At 42.9% G+C, this 25720-nt stretch overlaps 1 protein-coding gene and 1 pseudogene across 7 annotated transcripts in view; one reads left to right on the forward strand and one right to left on the reverse strand.

The window, feature by feature from the left end:
• The window catches only part of DENND10 (DENN domain containing 10), a 38683-nt gene that overhangs the window by 4145 nt on the left and 8818 nt on the right, over positions 1–25720 (reverse strand). For 3 of the 7 annotated variants that reach the window (XM_067709259.1, XM_067709260.1, XM_067709261.1), the window contains 7 exons: positions 14037–14170; positions 11514–11710; positions 10108–10187; positions 6787–6935; positions 5365–5476; positions 3437–3537; positions 714–821 (listed from right to left, as the gene is read on the reverse strand). In XM_067709259.1, coding sequence (XP_067565360.1) covers positions 714–821; positions 3437–3537; positions 5365–5476; positions 6787–6935; positions 10108–10187; positions 11514–11710; positions 14037–14076 — 787 coding nt within the window. In that variant the 5' untranslated portion in view covers positions 14077–14170. Of the gene's footprint in view, positions 1–713; positions 822–3436; positions 3538–5364; positions 5477–6786; positions 6936–10107; positions 10188–11513; positions 11731–13760; positions 13909–14036; positions 14171–25720 lie in introns of those variants that run through there. The other 4 variants (XM_067709257.1, XM_067709256.1, XM_067709258.1 and 1 more) reach the window with 3 other exon arrangements.
• Positions 15503–24176, forward strand: LOC137209465 (10 kDa heat shock protein, mitochondrial-like; annotated as a pseudogene).

Here is a 25720-nt window from a genome sequence, read left to right on the forward strand (position 1 = left end):
CTTTGATACTCCTTCCTTTATAAGGTGGAGTCTAATTCTTCTCCCTTAATGACTTGCTTTAACAAATAGAATGTGGAGGAAGTGATCATGTATGACTTCCTAGACTAGGTCACAGAAGGCACTGTGGTCCCCCCTTTCTTGAATTGCTCACTGTTGGGGAGACCAGCAGACGCGTGGTGAGAACACTCAAGCTGCCCTATGGAAAGGCCCATGTGGTGAGGCCTCCTGTCAACAGCCATGTGAGTCAGCTTGGAAATGGATTCTCTAGCCCCAGTTGAGCCTTCATTTGACTGCAGCCCTGGCAATATCTTGATTAAAACCTCATGAGAGACCCTGAATCAGAACCTCCTAGCTAAGTCACTCATAAATTCCTGCCCACCAAAACTGTGAGATAAGTATTTGCTATTTTAAATCACTAAGTTTAGAAGTCATCTCTTATGCAGCAATAGATAACAAATACACATTGTTTGAATATGAAACTGAAGAAACAAGACAAACAGACCATTTATCTTATTAACATATAACCGTACAGCGTAAGCCCTCAGATGTATCCCTAAAAGGGTCAGGTCTATTAACATGAATGCTGTGTTCTAGAAACAGAAAAATCCCTCCGGCACAACAGGTGAAGCAGGCCTTCAAAAGGGAGAATCAGCCTAAAAAATACAACTGCTTGGCTTACATCTTGTGTCAACAGAACAGAACAGAGAACTAACCTTTTGCAAGCGGGGCAATGGTAATCTCACCATCTGCCAGATTCACAAACACATCATACAGGTCAGATCTATTGCTCACCTCCGAGTCTACAAATCCAGCGACGTAACCTGCATTACAGAGGGGACCAGCGTTACTAGAGTAGGAAGAAATCACATTGTGAACATACCAAGAAAGGAGTGAGTCTAAAAGCTCATCAGCTGCTTTTCTTCTCTGCTTTATTTATCCAGGGCATTTTAGCCATATCCCGCGGCATTTATTAAGATGACATTTTTGCCAATTGCCTGAAGAAACTCAAGCAACTCAAAATGTTCCAAAACTAGGTTTCGGTGTCAAGGAGGAAGGCTGAAGCAAAGCATCTGCTTTTCAGTCATCGTTATTTGGGTCAAGAATGACAGAGGAGGCAGCAGGCAGCAAGGATTCTCTTGACCACTGTCCCCCCTAGGTCTCTGTCAACAGGAAAGTCATAGCCAAACACTCGGGTTCCTCAGGGATAGCACAGTGGAAACAGCATCATCTTCCCCAATTTCAGATCTGATACAATAAATGCTAAAGGAATCAGGGCAACTCAAGAATTAGCAGACTTCTGGAATTGGTGTTAAGACAATGGTTCCCAGACTTTGGATTTCACACAGCAGTATGATTAAAAAAAAAAAAATTTTTTTTTTGTTTTTTGAGGACCAATTTTTTACTTCACCAAGTGACAGCATTTAAGAAACAACGTCAGCGGACTTTCCTGGTGGCGCAGTGGTAAAGAATCTACCTGCCAATGCAGGGAACACGGGTTCAAGCCCTAGTCTAGGAAAATCCCACATGCCGCGGAGCAACTAAGCCCGTGAGCCACAACTACTGAGCCCGCATGCCACAACTACTGAAGCCAGCGTGCCTAGAGCCCGTGCTCTGCAACGAGAAGCCACCGCAATGAGAAGCCTGCGCACCGCAACGAAGAGTAGCCCCTGCTCGCCGCAACTAGAGAGAAAGCCCACGTGCAGCAACAAAGACCCAACAGAGCCAAAAATAATAAATAAATAAATTTATATATTTAAAAAAAACCAGCAGCAACAAAACCAAAAACCTGGAGCTCAAGATGGCAGCAGTGGGCCGTGTGCAGAGAGACTGCGGCCCGGCACTGCCACCTGGAGCGTGAGCCCTGCAGGCAACTTGCGAGAGCTCTGCTGTCCCACCCACAAAACGAGATCCCTATAAAACAGCCCCGACCCCGGTTTGCGGGGGAGAGCGTGGATGCACCAGCTGCGACCTCTCCATTCTTTGATCGAAGGATGAAGCTTTCCTTTGCTTCCGAAACGAAAACTCATTCTATTGGCTTGAATGGCACTGGGCAGAAGGACCCTTGCTGGAGACGGACTCCAGAGGTGGAGAAGAAGCTGAAAATGGCCGAAGCCAATTTGGACCTTCACAGAAGATATCTGTAGTCTCCTGCAGTTAGAGGTGGTGACCTGGCTGCTCCTCCCTTGATTTGCAACTGTTTGAATCTGCCCTTTGGAACTCAGGGTAAGTCATGGAGGCTGGAGTCTTGTCTACAAAAAATGGGGGACAAAAAGGCCTCCGTGCCTGGGAGGCCCATAGGGCCCCGCTCAGTTTCAATTTCTTCTTGCCAATTGGATCATAAAGTCACTGAGGAAAAGTGTCTTGTCTTATATAATACGGCAACTTGCCAAGACCTCAGCATATACTAGGTGCTTAAAAAATGTTTATTGCATGATGACTCGCTTCCTTGACTAATACACACCATAATTCTTCCATCATTTGGGAAATAAAGGGGCTGTAATATTGTGATATAATAAGAAATGTATATTTGGTTATCGAGGCTCCTGGCCAGAGCTCCTACAACACAAGCCTGCGCTCTAGAGTCTGTGCTCCACAACAAGAGAAGCCACCGCAATGAGAAGCCCGCGCACCACAACGAAGAGCAGACCCCGCTCGTGGCAACTAGAGAAAGCCCGCGCGCAGCAACAAAGACCCAACACAGCCATAAATCAATCAATCAATCAATCAATGAAATGAAATGATACTGCAGATTCCTGGAGAGGGGACACTATTCTGTAAGTGTTCCTGAGCCAAGTTGCCATCCAAATGGAAAAAAATGGAACCAGATCCCAAACCCACACCCTACAAAAAATAGTAATGCCAGGCAGATTAAAGACTTAAATGGGGATGAAAAAGCTTTAAAAATTTTTACTAGAATATATAGGAGAATACCTTTCTACTGTTGGGATAGAACTTTTCTTAAACAAAATATAAAAAATAAAATCATAAAAGCCTAAAAAGTCCCAACACATTAAAATTAAGATTTCTAGGGACTTCCCTGGTGGTCTAGTGGTTAAGAATCCGCCTTCCAGTGCAGGGGACGTGGGTTCGATCCCTGACCGGGGAACTAAGATCCCATAAGCCATGAGGCACGGCCAAAAAAAAAAAAGAGGGTAACTTTTATGTGATGTGTATTTTACCACAATGTTTTTTGTACTTTATAATTTTTATTGGAGTATAGTTGATTTAGAATGTTGTGTTGGTTTCAGGTGCACAATTTTTTTTTTAATTAAAAAAACTTTTTAAGGGAAAAAAAAGGTTGCATTTACCAAAAAAAAAAAAAAAAAAGATCAGTATGCCCCTTAGGAATGCACTTAAAAAAAAAAAAAAAAAATCCCCCGAAACAAACACCCCTGGTAAAGCTGAGCTTCTCATCCCCTGGGAGCCTGCTGTCTACCTGGGCACATCTGCAGGGCTTCCAGCTCGTCGGCATCCAGGTGCACGTAGGAGTGAAGTATGGTCCAGTCCTGTCGATGCCACACCAGGGCAGGCAGAGTCCTGGGGTCAAGGTGAGAACACAGATGGTTGCCAGCCCACACCTGAGACTCAGCCCATCCTCTTCCCTCTTCTTCTGGGGGAGGAAACTGGTTACCAGATGCAGAGGGAGAACAAGCCCTAAACATGCCAACACCTCCTCCAGGCTTCAAAGTAAAGTAATGCAATGTTTTAAACACCGACTGTTGGGTCAGATTGGCTACAAAAGGCTCAAGGTAAAGTTTCAAAAGATCTCCATGGTGGCAAGGAAGGATGCTTCTGAAGTGTTCCTCCCAACGCCCACTCTGCAGACTGCCATGGAGGGAGCCTGAGGGTAAAATCCAAAGTGGGCCCTGCAAGCAAGAAATTTTTTTGAAGTCTCGCATTTCATATTTAAAATTCCAGCCAAACTTGCAAACTACTTTGTGTTTGTTTTTATACAAAAATAAGTTTTCTTAAAGAAACTTCCAATAAAACAGGAAGAAGTAGGTACCGAATTTATCTGTGGTTTTGTGAACCCCCTGGTGGCCTGCTACATATCTCAGAAGCTGTGGACACTCCCATTTCAGAAGCATAAATGGAGAGGAAAAGGGTAATTGGGTGGAAAAATACAACGTTTGGGAGTCAGAGCCGGGCAAAAACTCTGGTCCTGTTACCCAAGATCTAAGGCAATCACAATCATAATAACAATGATCGTCTCTAGAGTGCCCACTATGGACAAGGTACATGCTGAGCACGATACACAAATTATTTCCAATCCTGAAACCAAGCTAACGAGGCAGGTATTATCATCTTCATTTTACAGATAAAGAAACTGAGGCGTAGAAACATTACGTACACTTTATGTGGTCACAAGGCTAAAAAGTTGCCTCCCAGGACTTTAACCCAGGTCCTTCTGACTAGCAAGTCTTTCTTCTTCTCAATATCTCACCCTTCGCCTCCATCTTCTCATCTATAAACAGGGCAGTAACACTTCCTCCCAGGGTTCTTGTCATAAGTAAAGTTAATAATTTAAGGTGACTTATACAATGCCTGGCATACGGTAAACAGCATAAATACTAGTTCCCCTGCTTTTAAAGAAGGATCTAAGTTCGATTTGGCAAGGAAAACAAAACAAACTGTATTTATTATATAAATAATACAGTCTGTAATAAAATTGAATGGAAGAAACAACTTACCTAAAACAGGGGTCAGGCAACTATGGCCCAGGGGTCAGGCAACTATGGCCCATGCCCGTCTTTGCACATAAGATTTTACTGGAACATAGCCGAGCTCATTCATTTACGTATGGACTGTCCATGGCTGCTTTTATGCAACCTGTGGCAGTTAAGTAGTCGGGACAGAGAGCATATGGCTACAAGCCTAAGATATTTACTTTCTGGCAAGGGAAAGTTTGCAAACTCCCCGCTCCAAAATATTCATATTTCAAAATTTAAAGAAGAATGTTCAAATTCAGTAACCTTGAACTACTCAATCTAAACTAAAACATTACACCAAAATGGTATTTCACCCCCAACCTAACTCAGCCTGTTTATACCAGTGTGCAAAGAACAGGGTACACAGTGACACAGAGGGCCCCAAAGTGGCTGCCAACAAAGTTTACACTTTTTGGGCTTCTCTGGTGGCGCAGCGGTTGAAAGTCCACCTGCCGATGCAGGGGACACGGGTTCGTGCCCCGGTCCGGGAAGATCCCACATGCCGCGGAGCAGCTGGGCCCGTGAGCCATGGCTGCTGAGCCTGCGTGTCTGGAGCCTGTGCTCCGCAACAGGAGAGGCCACAACAGTGAGAGGCCCGCGTACCGCAAAAAAAAAAAAAAAAAAGGTTACACTTTTTAATGATAAGAGACCATACCTGGTAAACTCCTGAACAGCTTCTATTTTGGGGTGATAGACGACAATTCTTTTCTTTAGCATCAGTGCTGTGTGTAAGATAACAGTTTCCATTCCAAACTGAGATACAATGTCTTAAAACAAAAATAATTATGGTACTGCATTAAACATTATACAAGGAAATCAAGTTTTTACTGGAAATTATTCTTGTATGAATGCAAAATTATTTTCAACACAGAATAAATTTAGGTAAATGTTATAAGTACAGAAGCACCTTATTTGGTGGATGGGCATATCAATTCATACATCTGCTCCCCAGGATGGGCGTTACAGTAGCTACACCTGCTCCCTCAAGGGACAGTATGCTGGATGCACAGATGAAGCCAGACTCACAAGAAAGTGGAATTATTTGAAGGGAACCACCATCCTCGGTGTCGTGCAAACTTAAATTTTAAAAAATGTTCACTGACCCCCCCCCCAAACCCACATACACATCATTGCATAAGTCCTTGTGAGACAGTTGGACAAACACCTAACACCTCAACAGGGATGCTTAGAAACCATATAAAACAGTAGGATCAAAAGTGGAGACAGGGCTTCCCTGGTGGCGCAGTGGGTAAGAATCTGCCTGCCAATGCAGGGGACACAGATTCGATCCCTGGTCTGGGAAGATCCCACATGCCGCAGAGCAACTAAGCCCGTGAGCCACAACTACTGAGCCTGTGCTCTAGAGCCCGCGAGCCACAACTACTGAAGCCCGCGTGCCTAGAGCCCATGCTCCACAACAAGAGAAGCCACTGCAATGAGAAGCCTGCGCACCGCAACAAAGAGTAGCCCCCGCTCGCCGCAACTAGAGAAAAGCCCGCGCGCAGCAATGAAGATCCAACACGGTCAGAAAAAAAGAGTGAAGACAGGTGCTGTGGGAGGATGAGAAAGCAGGCCAGCATCGCCCTAGGAGTTCTCCTCTCCTCCCTTTTAAGGACCTGATGTCTCGGATTAGCCCTAGGCTGGACTTTCCAGCGAGGAGAGAGGGATGGGGAGTTGGAATGGGAACTCTGGGTCAGGGGCTTGAGCTCCCCAGGTGGAACAGGTCACTGCTAAGATCTAAGGAAAGGAAAATGATGGAAGTCAGTGGAGACCTCGACCCATGAACTTTAGCTCACTGGTGAAAGTACATTTCTGTCTTAACAGCTGCAATCATATGGAAAGAAACACCGCAGAAGTCTGCTTTCCTGACAGAGTTCTAACCACATAAGGAAATGTAGAAGTTGAACTACCCTCCTGCATAGGAAACAAATATCATGTAGATGAAAATATATGGAAAGATGAAATAACAGAGTCTAATGACAGATTGTCCTTGGCTTGGGGATTTTGTTGTTGCTGGGATGGACTCATCTGGGATGGGTTTTTGTTTCTTTTTTGCTTCTTTTTATTTATTTATTACCTTTGATGGAGCCTGCAAGGTATGCCTTTCGGGCATCAAAATCCTTGCTAAGGAAAGAGCCATTTTCTTCACTCTGGCATATCCCCTTTGTGAGAACCGCGATGTAACTCTCCATCATCTTAACTGGGCTCCCATGTTTTAGGTACATTCTGTGAGAAAGGACAGAAAGCAAGTGTGCTACTAGTTAGCATGAACCACCTGGAGCAACGCACCGAGGCCAGGTATGGGTACGTTCTAAAGAATCTAAGCCAACTTGCTAATACACCTGTGAATGCCTGAATCTTTTCATGATGTGGTTACTTCTATAAATTTAATTAGAAAATCTATTAGAAAAACAAAACAACCACTTGAACAACCTTCAACAATTCTGTGAAGTCAGCCCTCTTGTTACATCTGGGGAGGCCTGCTGTGGTCCACTTAGGCAGGAGAATGAACTATGGACTTTCTGAGGCCCTGCTGTTCTCAAGAACATTGTATCCTTATCTCTTTTTATGTCTTACATTCACAACTGTTTTTGTTAGTCATAACAACTGTTTTATTGCTGGATATCCTCTGACAAGAAAGGAGTTTTATGCATGGTTCACAAAGAAAGCAGTAATTAGGTGTAGAACCTATATTTATTATCAGAGTTCTCAGAGGTAGCTGTATTTAGATAATTAAGAAATCAAACTCCTTTAAGTTTCTGGTGATAAATGCACACTAGACACATTCATCAAGTTAAAACTTCCAGAAAATGCTGACAGGAAACTGGCTACAGCTTACATGTGAAATCAGCCCTTTCCCCTGAAATATCTTCCTATAAGTAAGTAAATGTAAATTCTTCTGGAGAAGCAGGACTGGGTCTACTTGGGCATTTTAGTAGCTGAAGGGATAGAAAATTGGGACGAAAATAAAATAATTGTTTAAGAAAGATCACTTGAAAACTATATTTACTGTAGACTAAGTGAAAAAAGCATGTGATTTAACTGCTTACTAAATTTTGTCAGTCATCAGTGTTTTAAAATTATTTCAATGCATAAATTTGGGAAAAAAGGCAAAGAACAATGAATATTGTAAACTATCATATATATAGAACAGTCAACCCCATATACATGCTTATATATGAAGAAAATATCTCCAGTAAGATATAGAGAAGGGAAGCCCAGGAGCTGCCTTGGGATGGGGAGTCGGTAGGTAGAATTAGAGATGGGGAAGAGGGGAAGGAAGGGACTTAGGGTTCACTGTATACTCTTTGGCATTATTTGCATTTCTTTTTACGATGTGCTTACATTACCACCACCAAAACAAAGCAGGAAACCAAAAAACACCATTCAAATTATTAATTTTTTTTAAATAAAATAAAATTTATTTTTTAAAATTTAGAATTATAGAAAGGGGTCACGGATCTGGACCCAGATCCCACAGGGGGAATGAACCCCTCCATGCGGGTTTCCATGGCCACGTGAGCAGCGTACTGTGGAGGGCACCTCTCACCATTAACGGGAGGGAGCACCTCACCACCATCAAAAAGTGTGAGTCTAGGGCTTCCCTGGTGGCGCAGTGGTTGAGAGTCCGCCTGCCGATGCAGGGGACACGGGTTCGTGCCCCGGTCTGGGAGGATCCCACATGCCGCGGAGCGGCTGGGCCCGTGAGCCATGGCCGCTGAGCCTGCGCGTCCGGAGCCTGTGCTCCGCAACAGGAGAGGCCACAACAGTGAGAGGCCCGCGTACCGCAAAAAAAACAAAAAACAAAAAAAAGTGTGAGTCTAACTAATACAACTTTGTAAATCAACTATACCTCAATAAAAGTAAAATAGAAAATAAAGGGAAAGTGAAAAAAAAAACAGTGCTTGTCTCTGTGTGTGTGAACAGGCACACGTGCACACGGGGAGAGTGAGTGTGTGTGCACATGAGCACGTGAGCGTGGACAGGCGCTAGGGCAAGCACTCAAGTGCGGTAAGGGGTGGGGTCAGAGCGGGCGGCTGGCCATAGCTTGAGCCCTCATTTCTCTTGTAACTGTGACAGAGAAGAGAATCCGGAATGTGACAAAGCCACAGCTCTGCACAAGCAGAGACACCCTCTGGGCTTCCTCCTGGGCAGGAAGTGGGGTCTAAAGCAACCTCGCCTTCTGGGCCCCAGAACATTTCCCAGTGAATTCAGTTGAGTAACCTAACCCTGACTCAATCAAATGAAATGGGAGTCCAACGTTTGTTCAAAAACAACTTTGCAGTGTTTTTAGTTCACAGCTTCTGGATGGAGCCCCTTCTAACAATAATCATCTCCCTTTGTGTCAGTGCCGCATTTGCAGAAAACTGTTTATATTCCACAGCGAGCCATACACCTGGAATTTATCTCACTGAAAGCAAGAAGCCTTTCTTATCACAGCTGACTGCAAAAACAATTAAACTGCATTTTGTCAAAATACAACCTAACCGAGAAACACTTAGGTGATAAGATTGTATTCTTGCGCTGTGTGCGTACCCATGCGTGCATGTGCACGTGGTCATACACAGAAATTGCAAATAAGACAACCATATATCAGACTTATGGTGAGAAAAACAGAAACAACTCCCCTTATCCACCCCCCCAAAAAAAACCTACTTATTGGGCATAAACCTGAGGGCTGAGAGTAATACATAACACTGAGAATTATAATTCTATCTAGTAACAATATTAGAAAAAAAACAAAACCCCAAACCCTGAAAAAGTCTTGATTAAAGAAAAAGCCAATATCCCTAACATATAAGACGGATTTCATTAATTCCACCAGATACACTTATCAAGGCAAAAAAGCAGACTGTATATTTTAGTTAAATTTTTTCAACGGCTGGGATGAAACTGAAGGCGTCTATCCTTCAGTTTAACGATTAACCAAAAAATCAGTTTCTCAGCTCCTCAGCATTCCAGCTAAGAAATATTTTCCTGTGCTTTAGCATAATTCAAAATGCCCATTAAACTTTCCCCAAATGACTCCCACACACAGACCTTGCCACAAATGAACCAGCTTGCTTACCACTTCCATCCTAAGGAAAGTTCCAGATTGGAAACGAGCAGAAGTAACAGACCAAAAGTGGCAAGTGACTCAAAGTACCCAGAAATTACAATAGTTGTGCAAACTGCCTCTTCTCCTCCCCTCCACCATTTTCCCTAATAAGAGAAGCAGTACCATGGAAGCAGAAGACAAAGTTCCTCTTGATAAAACAGTGTTTGTAGGGCCAGTAAAGGTTAAGTTGGGGAAACAGAAGGCTGAAATATGCTTCCTCAGTGTAGAAATCTGCTGTATTACTATTGAGTAAGATCTTCATTTTTGTATATTAGCATTTAATACAGTTTTCATACAGACCTACACAATATCCTAGTGAAGGCGGCATATTTCTCTGGATTAAAATCTTTGGCGGTCAGAACAATAGAAAAATGAGTCACCTGTCCAAAACAAACAAACAAAAGTACACTCTTTAAAGACACTTTAATAGAATTAATCTTTATTACTATATCCTAACAAGCCTCTTATATAAGACATACCAGCATTAAAAAGAAAAGACCAAAATGTACCAAGTCCTCACTTGCCTCTTTATACTTTTACGTATATATACACACATAAAAAAAATTATATATACATATATATTTAATTTTTTAGTTATTTCCTCAAAAACATAAAAATATTTCAAAAATATCAGAAATGTGACTTTTTATTTAAGCCCCCCTACCCTCAACAAAGCAGAACTAAGAATGCCGTATCAGACCTACCACATAGTGACTGTTTTCCACTAATGAAATAGAAGGATGGAAAACAACAAAAATACGTTTCAGTAAAATTCATACAGTAAAAATCATACAGTTCCCAAAATAGTCAATTCCCTGTAAAATGCTATATAGGCTAAAGGGCATTGTTATAATAACCTTCATTTATTTATATGCCTCTGTTATTATACGTATAAATTTCTGATAATCATATACCTATTATTCCCATTAATGAGTATCTTTCTGCAATTTACATTTCCTAATTACTAATCTCTGTTTTATCTTAAACCTCTTACAGTTTCTAAATTGTTGCCTTCCTGTTATTTTAAACGTAATTCCTTACGTTTAAACTGGACATGCTGCATACTGTCTGGTGATTGACTATAAAATCAGCCCTGAAATTGTAAAAGAAGTCCCCACCCAGAAACCGACCAGGAGCTCAGCCACTTCTTTCCAATATTCTTTCCTCTGAAAAAGCCACTGGCTCTGTGGGACTAGGAAAGTGCACAACGACCACATACTTACTGGTTTTTAGTCTGTCACCTGATGGCATTCATATGAAATGACACACACACACAAAGTCTACAGAACACATGAATTTCCTCAATTATCCTTTCTATTCTTAACATATCCTTATCATCCATAAACAAATGAAAAGGTTTTCTTAACTAGGATAATTATAACCTTTAAAATAGTTTTTAGTTATGGAAAAATACTTCTTCCCACTTTTAATCAGAGTCCAGGCTTTGAAAATACTTCTACATTTCTACTCCATCCAAGTATAACCTGGGAAAGGCTTCGCTATACCAACCCCAGGTCAGTCAAATAATATACACCAATAAATACAATGAATGAGAGTGAAATGTGAAAGAGAACATTCCCAATTAAAGTCATATATTTAATATTTTTCCAAAGCGTATTGTGAATGATGAAGTCTAAAGCTAAGGGTTATTGGAATCTTACATCACTTAAAATATTTTTCGTTTTTTGACCCTCATACAGTCATACCTTTTTCAAAACGGAAGAATCTGGAACTTCAACTGTTGTGATATAAAACCATGTTCTTCTGTACTGACCAAAGACGAAGGGATGGAGAAGTTTGTTTTCCTCTGTAAGGCAGCATTTTCTCAGCAGTAGGTTCCTTAAAGTAGCTGTCGTGGAAGGATAACACCACACCCACAGAACTTCTCCATTTGTGTCCTTTTCTACGGTGGAAAGATGGTCACTGTGAGAATGTCAAACAGCAGCAAGGAAGTGAATTGATTGGTTACTCAGAAGCACTTCGTGGAATCAGTTTTAACACCCCATTTTACAAAGCAACCCAGAGCACGTGAGAACCCCCAATTCTCACCTACCTCTCCTGGTTACATTAGCTAGCTCTCCTGATCTTGAATTTTAGGCCACCTGAGTAAAAAGCTTTTCTAACAAATCATGAATGAAAATGTAGCCTTAGAGGTTTGCTAGGGGTCTTCCCTATCTCCTCCCACACTTTACCTTTTAATCTAGTTGGAAGGATCATTAATGAATACATAGAATGGATGGGTTTGTTGAAAACTGGAAATTAAGAAAATGGTGAAATCTCTGTCATATGCTATGTACTGACAGTATGCGTTCTATACTTAAAATTTTAATAATAATGGTTAAACAGTCATATATGTAGTTTCACCAAAGTCAACACCTCAGTAACAAAATAGGAACAATTTGCTAATAATTACTCCAGGCAAAAATAGCCTAAACGTTAGAGAAACAGTAACTGAACATATAGTAGTAAAAATCCAGTTTTTGATCTATAGACTTAAAAACAAACCCTTTTATTATGGAAAATAGCAAGTATTAAAAAAAAGTAGAATGATAAAATGAGCCTCCATCCCACAGCTTCAGCAGTTATCAACACCTGGCACTCCTCGGTTCATAAGGGTAAGGAGCTCCCCGCCACTTATTTTTAAGCAAATCCCTTTTAAATTCATGTCGACATGAAAAATAAAAAAAAACTGAATTGAAAATACGATAAGCCATCTTTTTCTTTGCTGTTACCAGATAAAGTCAGAGTTTAATTCAGCCTTAATTCCGAGGTACCTTCAAGAAGGACTTAAGATGCCTGAGGTACTTAGGTTTTGCTTTGAAACAGTTTTAAAAAATTACTTTAGAGATGAGCACAGGAAGCCGTTCCCAGATAAACGCACTCCTTTGATACAGTGAAAATAATCAGCAACATTTCGCCGCATTTCCGCCAGTTTTGCTAGATCCAAGCAATGTGCTAGGGTTTAGGGGTATATAAAAATCTCAGAATACTTTTTCAAAGAACAATGGCACTCAGGGAACCGACAGAAGTTCATTCAAGCAATCCCGTGCTCACTGTCGCTGTTGGATGAATGGTTGCTTCAAAAACTCTGCACCAGGTTCAGGCACACACTCCAGACTGCCCAAAGATCCCAACGCACTTCCATATCCATTAATTCCTCAGAACGAACTGGGATTCCACCCACTGTGATTATGTAGACACCTGTGTCATATGCACGACCTCTGTCTTAGGATGCAGTTCTCCACTGGTATGAGTTGGGGTTCTGGGGCTAGACTGCAAGGGTCCCCCATCCTGGGTCTGCCACTTCCTAATGTGCGTTCTTGCACAAATGACACGCTGGGCCGCCACCTGCTGCGTAAAGTGGGCATCAAACATTACCCAGATCCCCTGGAGCCGAGGTGAGAGTCAAACGGGAAACAATCCATGCATAACGTGCAGCACCCCGGGCTGGCAGTTGGCCACCGCGTCTGGAATCGCTCGATCACATGACCGGGGCCAGACGGGCGCCGGGCTGGCAGTCACGCGTGGCTCTCCCTCGTTCGGAGGGACCCCGGCCCTGCAGCCTCACAAACGCGCGGCCTGCAAGCTCCTCTCTGCATGACCGGCGACTCGCCTACGCGGCTCGGTTACCTCCACGTCCGGGCTCCTCTGTAGCCCGGGGCGTCCAGGAGGAGCTCCCTCCCAGAGCCTAGGAGGCCTCCAGGGTACCCGGCCCCGCCTCCCGCCCGGCAGGCCCCACACAAGGCCGCGGGCGCCCGGGCCCAGGGCGGCAGGCCGGGGCCCTGCGCCGAGGAGGCCGGGCCCTGCAGCCCCTAACCCAGGCCCAACATGGAGGGGGCCGCGCCCTCCCCACCGCGGGCGGTGCCGGGGACCGCGGGAGCAGGGACAGTCCCGGGCCCAGGCGAAGTCAGAACTGGGTGCGGGCCTGCGGGGCAGGGTGCCTTCCTCCTCACCGATCAGCCCGACTCCGAGCATCAGCAAAGGGTCCGCAGCCTCAGTTGCAGCCATCTTCCGCCGCCGCCGCCGCCGCAGCCGCAGAGCACCGCTCCCAGCTCTCTGCTCATAAGCTCCGCCTCTCTTCGGGACCCGCCCGCCCGCAGGCCCCCGCCCCGCAGGCTCCCGCCCCGCCTCCCTCCCTCCAGGCCCCGCCCCCGCACTGGAGGCCCCCGCCTCCGCCGCGCTCTGCCAGGGGTGTGCCCCTCCGTTCACCTTCACCGCAGGCTCCTCACCCTCAGAGATCTCCCTCATTTCTCTGCTCCAGATCTTCATTCCGCTCCCTCCTCAGCCCGCTCCAATCTTCGCTCTTCTCTTCAGGCTTTCCTCATTCTACCTCTGCCCTCCAGTCTGGCTCAAAAGAGGCGTCCTGAGGATGAAGGAATGGACTCCATTCATTAAGTCCCTTATTCATCCAGCCATCCAAAACAAAAAAAATAATTGAGGATTTAAAATGGCTTTAGGACTTCTCTGGTGGTGCAGTGGTTAAAAGTCCGCCTCCCAATGCAGCGGACATGGGTTCCAGTCCAGGAAGATCCCACATGCCGCGGAGCAACTAAGCCCGTGCGCCACAACTACTGAGCCTGCGCTCTGGAGGCCACGAGCCACAACTACTGAGTCCGTATGCCACAGCTACTGAAGCCCGCACGCCTAGAGCCCATGCTCCGCAGCAAGAGAAGGCACCGTAATGAGAAGCCCGCGCACTGCAACGAAGAGTAGCCCCCGCTCGCCGCAACTACAGAAAGCCCGTGCGCAGCGACGAAGACCCAACGCAGCCATAAATAAATTAATTTAAAAAATAAAAATAAAATGGCTTTAGAAATATAGTATTGACTAAGACAGAGCATTCCAATGGGGAACTTACTAAAACAGCCCAGAGGGATAAGCCTATTCAATAAAATAGTGCCGTTTGTTAGAGAGTGGATAGGGGTGCGCTGATCTGAAATGGGTGTTAAGAAGGATTCCCTCAGGAAGGGATATTTGAACCAAGATCTGAATGATGGGAAGGAGCCAGACAGTTTGGGTGGCTGCAGGATCTTTTCTTCCGGATTCTCTGTGCCTCTAAACCCAAATCACACAAAACTAATCAGGGAAAAATCTTTGGAGTCTATAGGAATACAATCCCACCCTCATCTCATTTGATCTTTAAAAAAATTTTTTATTTTTAATATGACATATTTCATACACACATACCAATCTAAGAAAAACATATGGTTACCACCCAGCTTAAGAAATAAAGTATTACAAGGACGTCCCTGGCAGTCCAGTAGTTAAGACCCCGTGCTTCCACTTCAGGGGCAGCAAGTTGGATCTCAGGGAACTAAGATCCCACATGCCTCGAGGAGGGGTCAAAAAATAAAAATAATAAAGTAAAAAGAAACATAGTATTACAAATGTAGTTGAAGCACTCTCCTTCTCTTCCTTAATCTCTTAAACTTCCCTATCCTACAGAGGTAACCACTATTCTAAATTTGTTAATTGTTGTTTTCCTGTATGTTTTTAAACTTCGGTATATGTATCACTCAACAAAATATTATACTCCTTCTAAAACTTTATACCATTGCAACAATAGTTAACATTTATTGGGTGGCAGGCATTGTTCTCCGTGCTTTACTTGTATTACTTCCATAAATCCTCACAGTACCCCTGCCTGTAAGTCCTATTATGATCCCCAATTTACAGGTGAGAAAGCTGAAAGGAGATGCAAATTGCTCAGGATAACAAGTGGCAGTGCCAGGATGTCACCCCAGGCCGTGGGATTCTAGCCACACACCGGGTCACCGTGCTCCACAGCCTCCCATGGTACGGCGTGCTGTTTGTATTAGTCTGTAAAGTGCTTTTCTTTTTTCCTTCTATTTTTTTGGCTCAGCGTGATGATTTATCCAAGTTAATATTTATAGCTCTGGTTCAGTAATTTTAACTGTTGAGTGATATTTTGCATGTGAAAATATGATTATTTCCATTGTCTGTTGATGGACATTAAGTTTGTTTCCTGTTTTTTACTGTATCATTACAGTGCTGCTATATTTTAAAAGTCTCCTCATTCTACCTGCTCTTTACCTTGAAAAATTCTTCATCATCAAGTCTCAAGTATGATTTCTTCCCTAAACCCAGGCAAAACTACATTGTCTCTCTTCCAAAGCCTAATAGTATTTGGCCGTAGAGCTAGGATTGGTGTATATTTAGGTGTGTATATGGCTCTTCTGTTTCTCCCATTAGACTGAACTCCTGGAGGGCATACACTTTTGGATTCCCTGTGCTCACTATTGTAGTAAATAGTTGTTAATATTTCTAGTTCCCACAGAAAATACGCAAGTATTGGGGGCTGAGGAGTGGGATGCAGAGTCAGAATCAGTTTGTAAGCCAAGCAGACATTTGCACTCCTGTTTCATTGGCCTTTGAAATGTCTAGTGGGGTTCTACAGAAAAAGTGTTTACAAGGAAAACAGATCCTCTTGTGGATTCCCTTTAACAGGCTCAATAATACATCAGCCTGCATCAATCATCTGTGCCTTAAGTACCTGCTTTTAGTGAAGGCCACTGCCACCCAGTCAACTAGGATAACTATATAAAATCACATATAGCAGCTACTGATATGAGCTGAAATAACCCATTGTTATATAGCATGGTCCTAACCCCCATTACCTTGCAATGTGACTTATTTGGAGATAGGGCCTTTAAATAAGTGATTAAGTTAAAATGAGGCTGTTAGTGTGGGTTCTAATGCAATCTGACCTGTGTCCTTTTAAGAGGAAATTTGGACCCACAAGAAGATACCAGGGATGAGCTCACATAGAGAAAAAGCCACGCGAGGACCAGAGAGGCGGCTGTGCAAGCCAAGGAGAGAGGCCTCAGGAGAAACCAAACCTGCTGACACCTTTTTCCTGGACTTCTAGCCTCCAGAATGGTGAAAAATTAAATTTCTGTTGTTTAAGCCACCCAGTCTGTGGTACTTTGTTATGGCAGCCCTAGCAAACTAATATAGCTACTCTTAGGCAATTAGTTTTAGATACATATGGAGTGCTCTGCTGGATATTATATTTCTGTAGAGCTTTCCCCCGTTCTCTTACAACAGAGAAGTTTGAGAAAATTACCTTTGAGTCATTATCTCTGCAGTAAAGGGGTGGGGCCATTGAGTTCACCTAGATAGTCTTCCTTGGATGGGCAATAGTTCCCACATCTGTGATTAAGACATATAGTCACCTCCTTTTGTGTTTGAGAGTTTAAGAGGAAATGTGCCAGACACCTGAAGGGATCCCAACACCTCCAAGGAGAGAAAGTGACACGGGGTCTGTGTGCATGGGGTGATGGACCCTGAAACCAGCCCTACTAACCTGCTGCTCCTGAGGCAACTGGTTCCCCTGAGGAGCCAGAGCAAGAGTTCCTCAGAGATTCAGGGTCCCCCACAAAAATCAGCACAAGGATCCATGCCCTGAGGAACATCACAGGGTCCAGGACGCTGCAGGCTTAGTCTTTCAACAGTGATTTGTGGGGCTGTGAAAACCACAGTCACATGTGGAACGCCCAGAACTAGTTCACAAACTCCCTGGATTTGTTTGCTGGGCACCTGGGACAATTGGAAAGAAACCCTTAATAAGGCAGCTGCATACTCTAGAATTTCATACGAAAGATAAAAGCAACATGAACATAATTGTTTATAGAGTTTGTGGTAGTTCATTCTGATTTAACTAGGAAATACCATTTTGTTTAATATGGGTTTAATGTATTTAAAGAAAAAATGTTAATGAAGCCTTTTTTAAAAAAAATTTATTTATTTATTTATTTTTGGCGGTGTTGGGTCTTCGTTTCTGTGCAAGGGCTTTCTCTAGTTGCGGCAAGCAGGGGCCACTCTTTATCGCGGTGCAAGGGCCTCTCACTATCGCGGCCTCTCTTGTTGGGAGCACAGGCTCCAGACGCACAGGCTCAGTAGTTGTGGCTTATGGGCCTAGTTGCTCCGTGGCATGTGGGATCTTCCCAGACCGGGGCTCGAACCTGTGCCCCCTGCACTGGCAGGCAGATTCTCAACCACTGCGCCACCAGGGAAGCCCTAATGAAGCCTTTTTAAAAGGCAGTTTGGCAGTATCTATCAAAATGGAAAAGTGCATACCCAGCAATTTACTTTTAGGACATACTTACACATGGACACAAATATGCATGTGCAAGGATCTTCATACAGCACTACGAGTAATAGTGAAAATGTGAGAAGAAGAATTACAATCCTGCAGCCTGTGGAACAAAAACCACATTCACAGAAAGATAGACAAGATGAAAAGGCACAGGGCTATGTACCAGATGAAGGAACAAGATAAAACCCCAGAAAAACAACTAAATGAAGTGGAGATAGGTAACATTCCAAAAAAATAATTCAGAATAATGAAAGTGAAGATGATCCATGATCTTGCAAAAAGAATGCAGGCAAAGATGGAGAACATGCAAGAAATGTTTAACAAAGACCTAGAAGAATTAAACAACAAACAAACAGAGATGAACAACACAATAACTGAAATGAAAAATACACTAGAAGGAATCAATAGCATAATAACTGAGGCAGAAGAATGGATAAGTGACCTGGAAGACAGAATGGTGGAATTCACTACTGCGGAACAGAATAAAGAAAAAAGAATGAAAAGAAATGAAGGCAGCCTAAGAGACTTCTGGGACAACATTAAATGCAACAATATTCGCATTATAGGGGTCCCAGAAGGAGAAGAGAGAGAGAAAGGACCCGAGAAAATATTTGAAGAGATTATAGTCGAAAACTCCCCTAACATGTGAAAGCAAATAGCCACCCAAGTCCATGAAGCACAGAGAGTTCCATACAGGTTAAACCCAAGGAGAAACATGCTGAGACACATAGAAATCAAATTGGCAAAAATTAAAGACAAAGAAAAATTATTGAAAGCAACAAGGGAAAAATAACAAATAACATACAAGGGAACTCCCGTAAGGTTAACAGCTGGTTTCTCAGCAGAAACTCTACAAGCCAGAAGGGAGTGGCATGATATACTTAAAGTGATGAAAGGGAAGAACCTACAACCAAGATTACTCTACCCGGCAAGGATCTCATTCAGATTCGATGGAGAAATCAAAAGCTTTACAGACAAGCAAAAGCTAATAGAATTCAACACCACCAAACCAGCTCTACAACAAATGCTAAAGGAACTTCTCTAGGCAGGAAACACAAGAGAAGAAAAGGACCTACAAAAACAAACACAAAACAATTAAGAAAATGGTCATAGGAAGATACATATGGATAATTACCTTAAACGTGAATGGATTAAATGCTTCAACCAAAAGACACAGGCTTGCTGAATGGATACAAAAACAAGACCCATCTATATGCTGTCTACAAGAGACCCACTTCAGACATAGGGACACATACAGACTGAAAGTGAGGGGGTGGAAAAAGATATTCCATGGAAATGGAAATCAAAAGAAAGCTGGAGTAGCAATAATCATATCAAGACTTTAAAATAAAGAATGTTACAAGAGACAAGGAAGGACACTACATAATGATCAAGGGATCAATCCAAGAAGAAAATATAACAATTATAAATATATATGCACCCAACATGGGAGCACCTCAATACATAGGTAACTGCTAACAGCTATAAAAGAGGAAATCAACAATAATAGTGGGGGACTTAAACACCTCACTTACACCAATGGAGAGATCATTCAAACAGTAAATTAATAAGGAAACACAACCTTTAAATGACACAATAGACCAGATAGATTTAATTGATATTTATAGGACATTCCATCCAAAAACAGCAGATTACACTTTCTTCTCAAGTGCACATGGAACATTCTCCAGGATAGATCACATCTTGGGTCACAAATCAAGCCTCAGTAAATTTAAGAAAATTGAAATCATATCAAGCATCTTTTCCGGCCACAACGTTATGAGATTAGAAATCAATTACAGGGAAAAAACCGTATAAGACACAAACATATGGAGGCTAAACAATACGTTACTAAATAACCAAGAGATCACTGAAGAAATCAAAGAGGAAATCAAAAAATACCTAGAGACAAATGACAATGAAAACACAACGATCCAAAATCTATGGGATGCAGCAAAAGCAGTTCTAAGAGGGAAGTTTACAAGCCTACCTCAAGAAACAAGAAAAATCTCAAAAAACAATCTAACCTTACACCTAAAGGAACTAGAGAAAGAAGAACACACAACACCCAAAGTTAGCAGAAGGAAAGAAATCATAAAGATCAGAGCAGAAATAAATGAAATAGAAACAAAGAAAACAATAGCAAGGATCAATAAAACTAAAAGCTTGTTTTTTGAGAAGGTAAACAAAATTGATAAACCATTAGCCAGATTCATCAAGAAAAAGAGGGAGAGGACTCAAATCAATAAAATTAGAAATGAAAATGGAAAAGTTACAACAGACACTGCAGAAATACAAAGCATCCTAAGAGAATACTACAAGCAACTCTATGCCAATGAAATGGACAACTTGGAAGAAATGGAGAAATTCCTAGAAAGGTACAACCTCCCAAGACTGAACCAGGAAGAAATAGAAAATATGAACAGACCAATCACAAGTAATGAAATTGAAACTGTGATTAAAAATCTTCCAACGAACAAAAGTCCAGGACCAGATGGTTTCACAGGTGAATTCTATCAAACATTTAAAGAAGAGCTAACACCCATCCTTCTTAAACTCTTCCAAAAAATTGCAGAGGAAGGAACACTCCCAAACTCATTCTATGAGGCCATAATTACCCTGATAACAAAACCGGACAAAGATACTACAAAAAAGGAAAATTACAGACCAATATCACTGATGAATATAGATGTAAATATCCTCAACAAAATACTAGCAAACAGAATCCAACAACACATTAAAAGGATCATACACCATGATCAAGTGGTATTTATCCCAGGGATGCAAGGATTCTTCAATATACACAAATCAATCAATGTGATACACCATATTAACAAACTGAAGAATAAAAACCATATGATCATCTCAATAGATGCAGAAAAAGCTTCTGACAAAATTCAACACCCATTTATGATAAAAACTCTCCAGAAAGTGGGCATAGAGGGAACCTACCTCAACATAATAAAGGCCATATATGACAAACCCACAGCAAACATCATTCTCAATGGTGAAAAACTGAAAGCATTTCCTCTAAGATCAGGAACAAAACAAGGACGTCCACTCTCGCCACTATTATTCAGCATAGTTTTGGAAGTCCTAGCCACGGCAATCAGAGAAAAACAAGAAATAAAAGGAATACAAATTGGAAAAGAAGAAGTAAAACTGTCACTGTTTGCAGATGACGTGATACTATACATAGAGAATCCCAAAGATGCTACCAGAAAACTACTAGAGCTCATCAATGAATTTGGTAAAGTTGCAGAATACAAAATTAATGCACAGAAATCTCTTACATTCCTATACACTAATGATGAAAATCTGAAAGAGAAATTAAGGAATGCCTCCCATTTACCACTGCAACAAAAAGAATAAAATACCCAGGAATAAACCTACCTAGGGAGACAAAAGACCTGTATGAAGAAAACTGTAAGACACTGTTGAAAGAACTTAAAGATGATAACAACAGATGGAGAGATATACCATGTTCTTGGATTGGAAGAATCAATATTGTGAAAATGACTATACTACCCAAAGCAATCTACAGAATCAATGCAATCCCTATCAAATTACCAGTGGCATTTTTTACAGAACTAGAACAAAAAATCTTAAAATTTGTATGGAGACACAAAAGGCCCTGAATAGCCAAAGCAGTCTTGAGGGAAAAAAACGGAGCGGGAGGAATCTGACTCCCTGACTTCAGACTATACTACAGAGCTACAGTAATCAAGACAACATGGTACTGGCACAAAAACAGAAATATAGATCAATGGAACAGGATAGAAAGCCCAGAGATAAACCCACGCACCTATGGTCAACTAGTCTATGACAAAGGAGGCAAGGATATACAGTGGAGAAAAGACAGTCACTTCAATAAGTGGTGCTGGGGGCTTCCCTGGTGGCTCAGTGGTTGAGAGTCTGCCTGCCAATGCAGGGGACATGGATTCGTGCCCCAGTCCAGGAGGATCCCACATGCCATGGAGCGGCTGGGCCCGTGAGCCATGGCCGCTGAGCCTGTGCATCCGGAGCCTGTGCTCCACAACGGGAGAGGCCAAAACAGTGAGAGGTCCGCATATCGCAAAAAAAAAAAAAAAAAAAAAAGTGGTGCTGGGAAAACTGGACAGCTACATGTAAAAGAATGAAATTAGAACACTCCCTAACACCATACACAAAAATAAACTCAAAATGGATTAGAGACCTAAATGTAAGACCAGACATCAAAAACGCTTAGAGGAAAACATAGGAAGAACACTCTTTGACATAAATCACAGCATTATCTTTTCTGATCCACCTCCTAGAGTAATGGAAATAAAAACAAAAATAAACAAATGGGACAAAATGAAACTTAAAAGCTTTTGCAAAGCAAAGGAAACTACAAACAAGACAAAAAGACAACCCTCAGAAGGAGAGAAAATATTTGCAAACGAATCAACGGACCAAGGATTAATCACCAAAATATATAAACAGCTCATTCAGCTCAATATTAAAAAAATAAACAACCCAATCAAAAAATGGGCAGAAGGGGCTTCCCTGGTGGCGCAGTGGTTGAGAGTCCGCCTGCCGATGCAGGGGACACAGTTTGGTGCCCCGGTCCGGGAAGATCCCACATGCCGCGGAGTGGCTGGGCCCATGAGCCATGGCCGCTGAGCCTGCACGTCCGGAGCCTGTGCTCTGCAACAGGAGAGGCCACAACAGTGAGAAGCCCGTGCACCGCAAAAAAAAAAAAAAAAAATGCTGTATTTCTTTGCATCCAATAGTCCAAATTTTCAAATCTCTGAAATTGGGATGCATCCTAAAATTATAATTAGGAGTGCTCTTTTTCCTCATAAAATGATGTGTTTAATCACTGATGGCATTTCTAGATTTGAAGAAACATGGTAGACAGAAAAAATAAGAAAATATGTTAAATTCATAGACCCCAGATATCCTGTCTTTTCAACTTCACTAAGGTCATTTGCTGAATCTTAAAAGAGACACATTTAGCCCAAAATACTTTATAATTTTATGTGGTATTTGGGCTTGGGTAATCATCTTCCATTAAATTAGCAAGAATGTAGAATCAGTCAGACTTGATTTCCTTTGCTCAGTGTGCTAGCATCTGCAAAACAGACTGTGACATGGGATAAAGGCTGCGGAGAGGGTACAGACATAAGCACAGCAGAGTTCTTTCCTGTGACCACCTTACAACAGGTGGGAAAACAGAAAAGAGGAGAGGGAACGCATGACCAGATCTATTGTTTCTGGGATTTCAGACCTAGAGATCCACACTTGCGGAAAGAGAAAAAGGCGAGAAGTCTCAGAGGTGGAACAGGATGAGAGCCTCCGAGTCATTGCCTCTCCTTGCCCTGCTTGGGTGGCTCTGCTGGGTGTGGGGACCTAAGGTGGGCACTCTAAGTACTTCCTCTAAGAGTAAGTTAGGGACAGCCCCCTGTGGCCAAGGCCCATCGGTGTCATCTTAGTCTCTGGCACATTCTGGAGGCATTCAGAAAATAAATGAGGATGAAGATGATGACCGATAGATACTAAAACAAAGGATTTGAGGGAGATGGTGGTGGGTACTGGGAGGGAAGGATAAAGAAGGCTGTGGCCAGGCTCGGATGGAGTGGGACAGAGGGTAGGGCTGGAGAGGTTATCTCTGGGAAGGTGGGAGGATGACTGGAACTGACGCCTTCCTCCCTCCCCTTTCACCCCCAAGCCCTGTCAGACCTGCCAGACAGGTTCTCCAGAGTTAAGGGGGAGAAGTAGAGGGTGGAGAGAGGGGAGGCACCCCAACCTTTGGCAAGAAGATTGACTGCTGGGTGTGGAAACAGAAAACTTCAGCTCTAATTCCAGCTCTGCCCCTCCTAGCTGTTAAACCAGTCTTCTCCGGGCTTGTTTTCTCAGTGATCAAATGCAGCTAACCATATCTTCCTCTGTGCCCATCCTAATAAGGGTTGGACCAAGAAAAATCTTTATGCTAATGTTATAGATAAGAGTAGCCTTGTGGAGAGTATGAACTAAACTACGGTGGCCAGAGTCAGGGCAGGACAGGCATTTAGAAAGTTTTTCCCTCTCTTTGACCAAGTATTAGTTGAAAAGAGTGCAGCGGAAACTGTAACCAAGAGAGGCATTATGCTTCCAGAAAAATCTCAAGGAAAGTATTGCAAACAACAGTAGTAGTTACCGGACTGGGCTCTAAGGCACCAAAGCAGTTCTAGACAAGGATTATTTCTTACTTAGAGATGGTGACATTCTTGGAAAGTATGTAGACTGAAATAAGTCACTACTGAAATGGCATCACGTGAAGCTGCCCATTCAACTGAGGTATTTCATCATGTAAATAATTTCCATGTTTCTCTTTTATAATAAACTAATGATATCCCCCCAAAAGAAGAATAGCCTGTGTAGGGCGTCCCCAAGACTACCCCCAGATTCAATGATTTGTTCAGGGGATTCACAGGATTCAGCATATAGCTGTATTCATGGCTATAATTTATTGCAGCTGGAGTATACAAAGCCAAATAGCAAAGGGGAAAGGCACAGGGGCTGGTGTTCAGAGCAAAGTAGGCCCAAGCTTCCAGGAGTCCTCTCCTAGTGGAGTCACAAAGGATGCACTTGATTCCTCCAGCGACAAGTTGTGACAGCACATGTGAAATATTGTTGACCAGGGAAGCTCATTAGAGACTCAAGGTTTTTATTGAAGGTGCCGGTCACATAGGCAACTTCTGCCCAGCACATACCAAAATTCCAGCCTCTCACAAGGAAACAGGTGTTCAGCATGAACCCTACTGTGTGTACGAATCGTTTAGGCATAGTTGGTCACTCTTATCAATTCTGGGAATGGTGGGAGTGATCCCGAAATCCAAGTTCCCGACACCCGCCAAGGGCCTACCTTCCTGGCAGGCTTTTCTAAGGGTGACAGTCTCTGGCCCGCTATGACTGGTTTGTGCAGCCACCTCCTTGCTCCCCAGGAAAAGATAAAGAAGTTGTTGGCACTGATGTGGATTTGGAAAATGCCCAAACTGTCTGCGTATGTGGATAAGGGACCCAATATTTTCCACAGATGTTCCAATGCCCAGGCTCCTGTGAGGCAAGTGTGGCTCTTCTTTTCATCTGTTTCCATAACTGGATTTAATCAGAGATTAGGCATGTAGTCAGCCAAGAGCTTCTTTGGGGTGGCAGCTCTTTTTTTTTTTTTTTTTTGCGATACAAGGGCCTCTTACCTCTGTGGCCTCTCCTGTTGCGGAGCACAGGCTCCGGATGCGCAGGCTCAGCAGCCATGGCTCACGGGCCCCGCCGCTCCGCGGCATGTGGGATCTTCCTGGACCGGGGCACGAACCCGCGTCCCCTGCATCGGCAGGCAGACTCTCAACCACTGCGCCACCAGGGAAGCCCGGGGTGGCAGCTCTTTTAAGGGATTCCAGGCCTGCCAGGGGACTGGAAAGTCACTTCTGGAAGGGGATTCAGTCAACTGCCCTGACACCCTGTCTTGATGGTTAACTGGCTTCCAGGCTATTCGAGACTTCCAGAACATTCCCAAGAGGAAGTCATCCTTCTTGTGTTCTCCAACATTTTAGGATGCTAATATTGGAAACTGAATAGATCCTAGGCCCCAGGAAGCCCAGCTTTGGAGCCTTAAAGAAACATTGTTGCATTAAAAGAAACATTTCAGTAAGGAAAATGCAATTAAAATTAATTCTGATCCTTATTTGCATTTTTCAAAGAGCATTAAAGATGACAGAATTCATTACCTACAGTAATATGTCTTAAAATTCCTTTCCTCTCATATTTTTAAACATTTTATTGTATTATTTTTAA

The sequence above is a fragment of the Pseudorca crassidens genome, chromosome 16, assembly GCF_039906515.1.
Source record: "Pseudorca crassidens isolate mPseCra1 chromosome 16, mPseCra1.hap1, whole genome shotgun sequence".
Lineage (NCBI taxonomy): Eukaryota > Metazoa > Chordata > Mammalia > Artiodactyla > Delphinidae > Pseudorca > Pseudorca crassidens.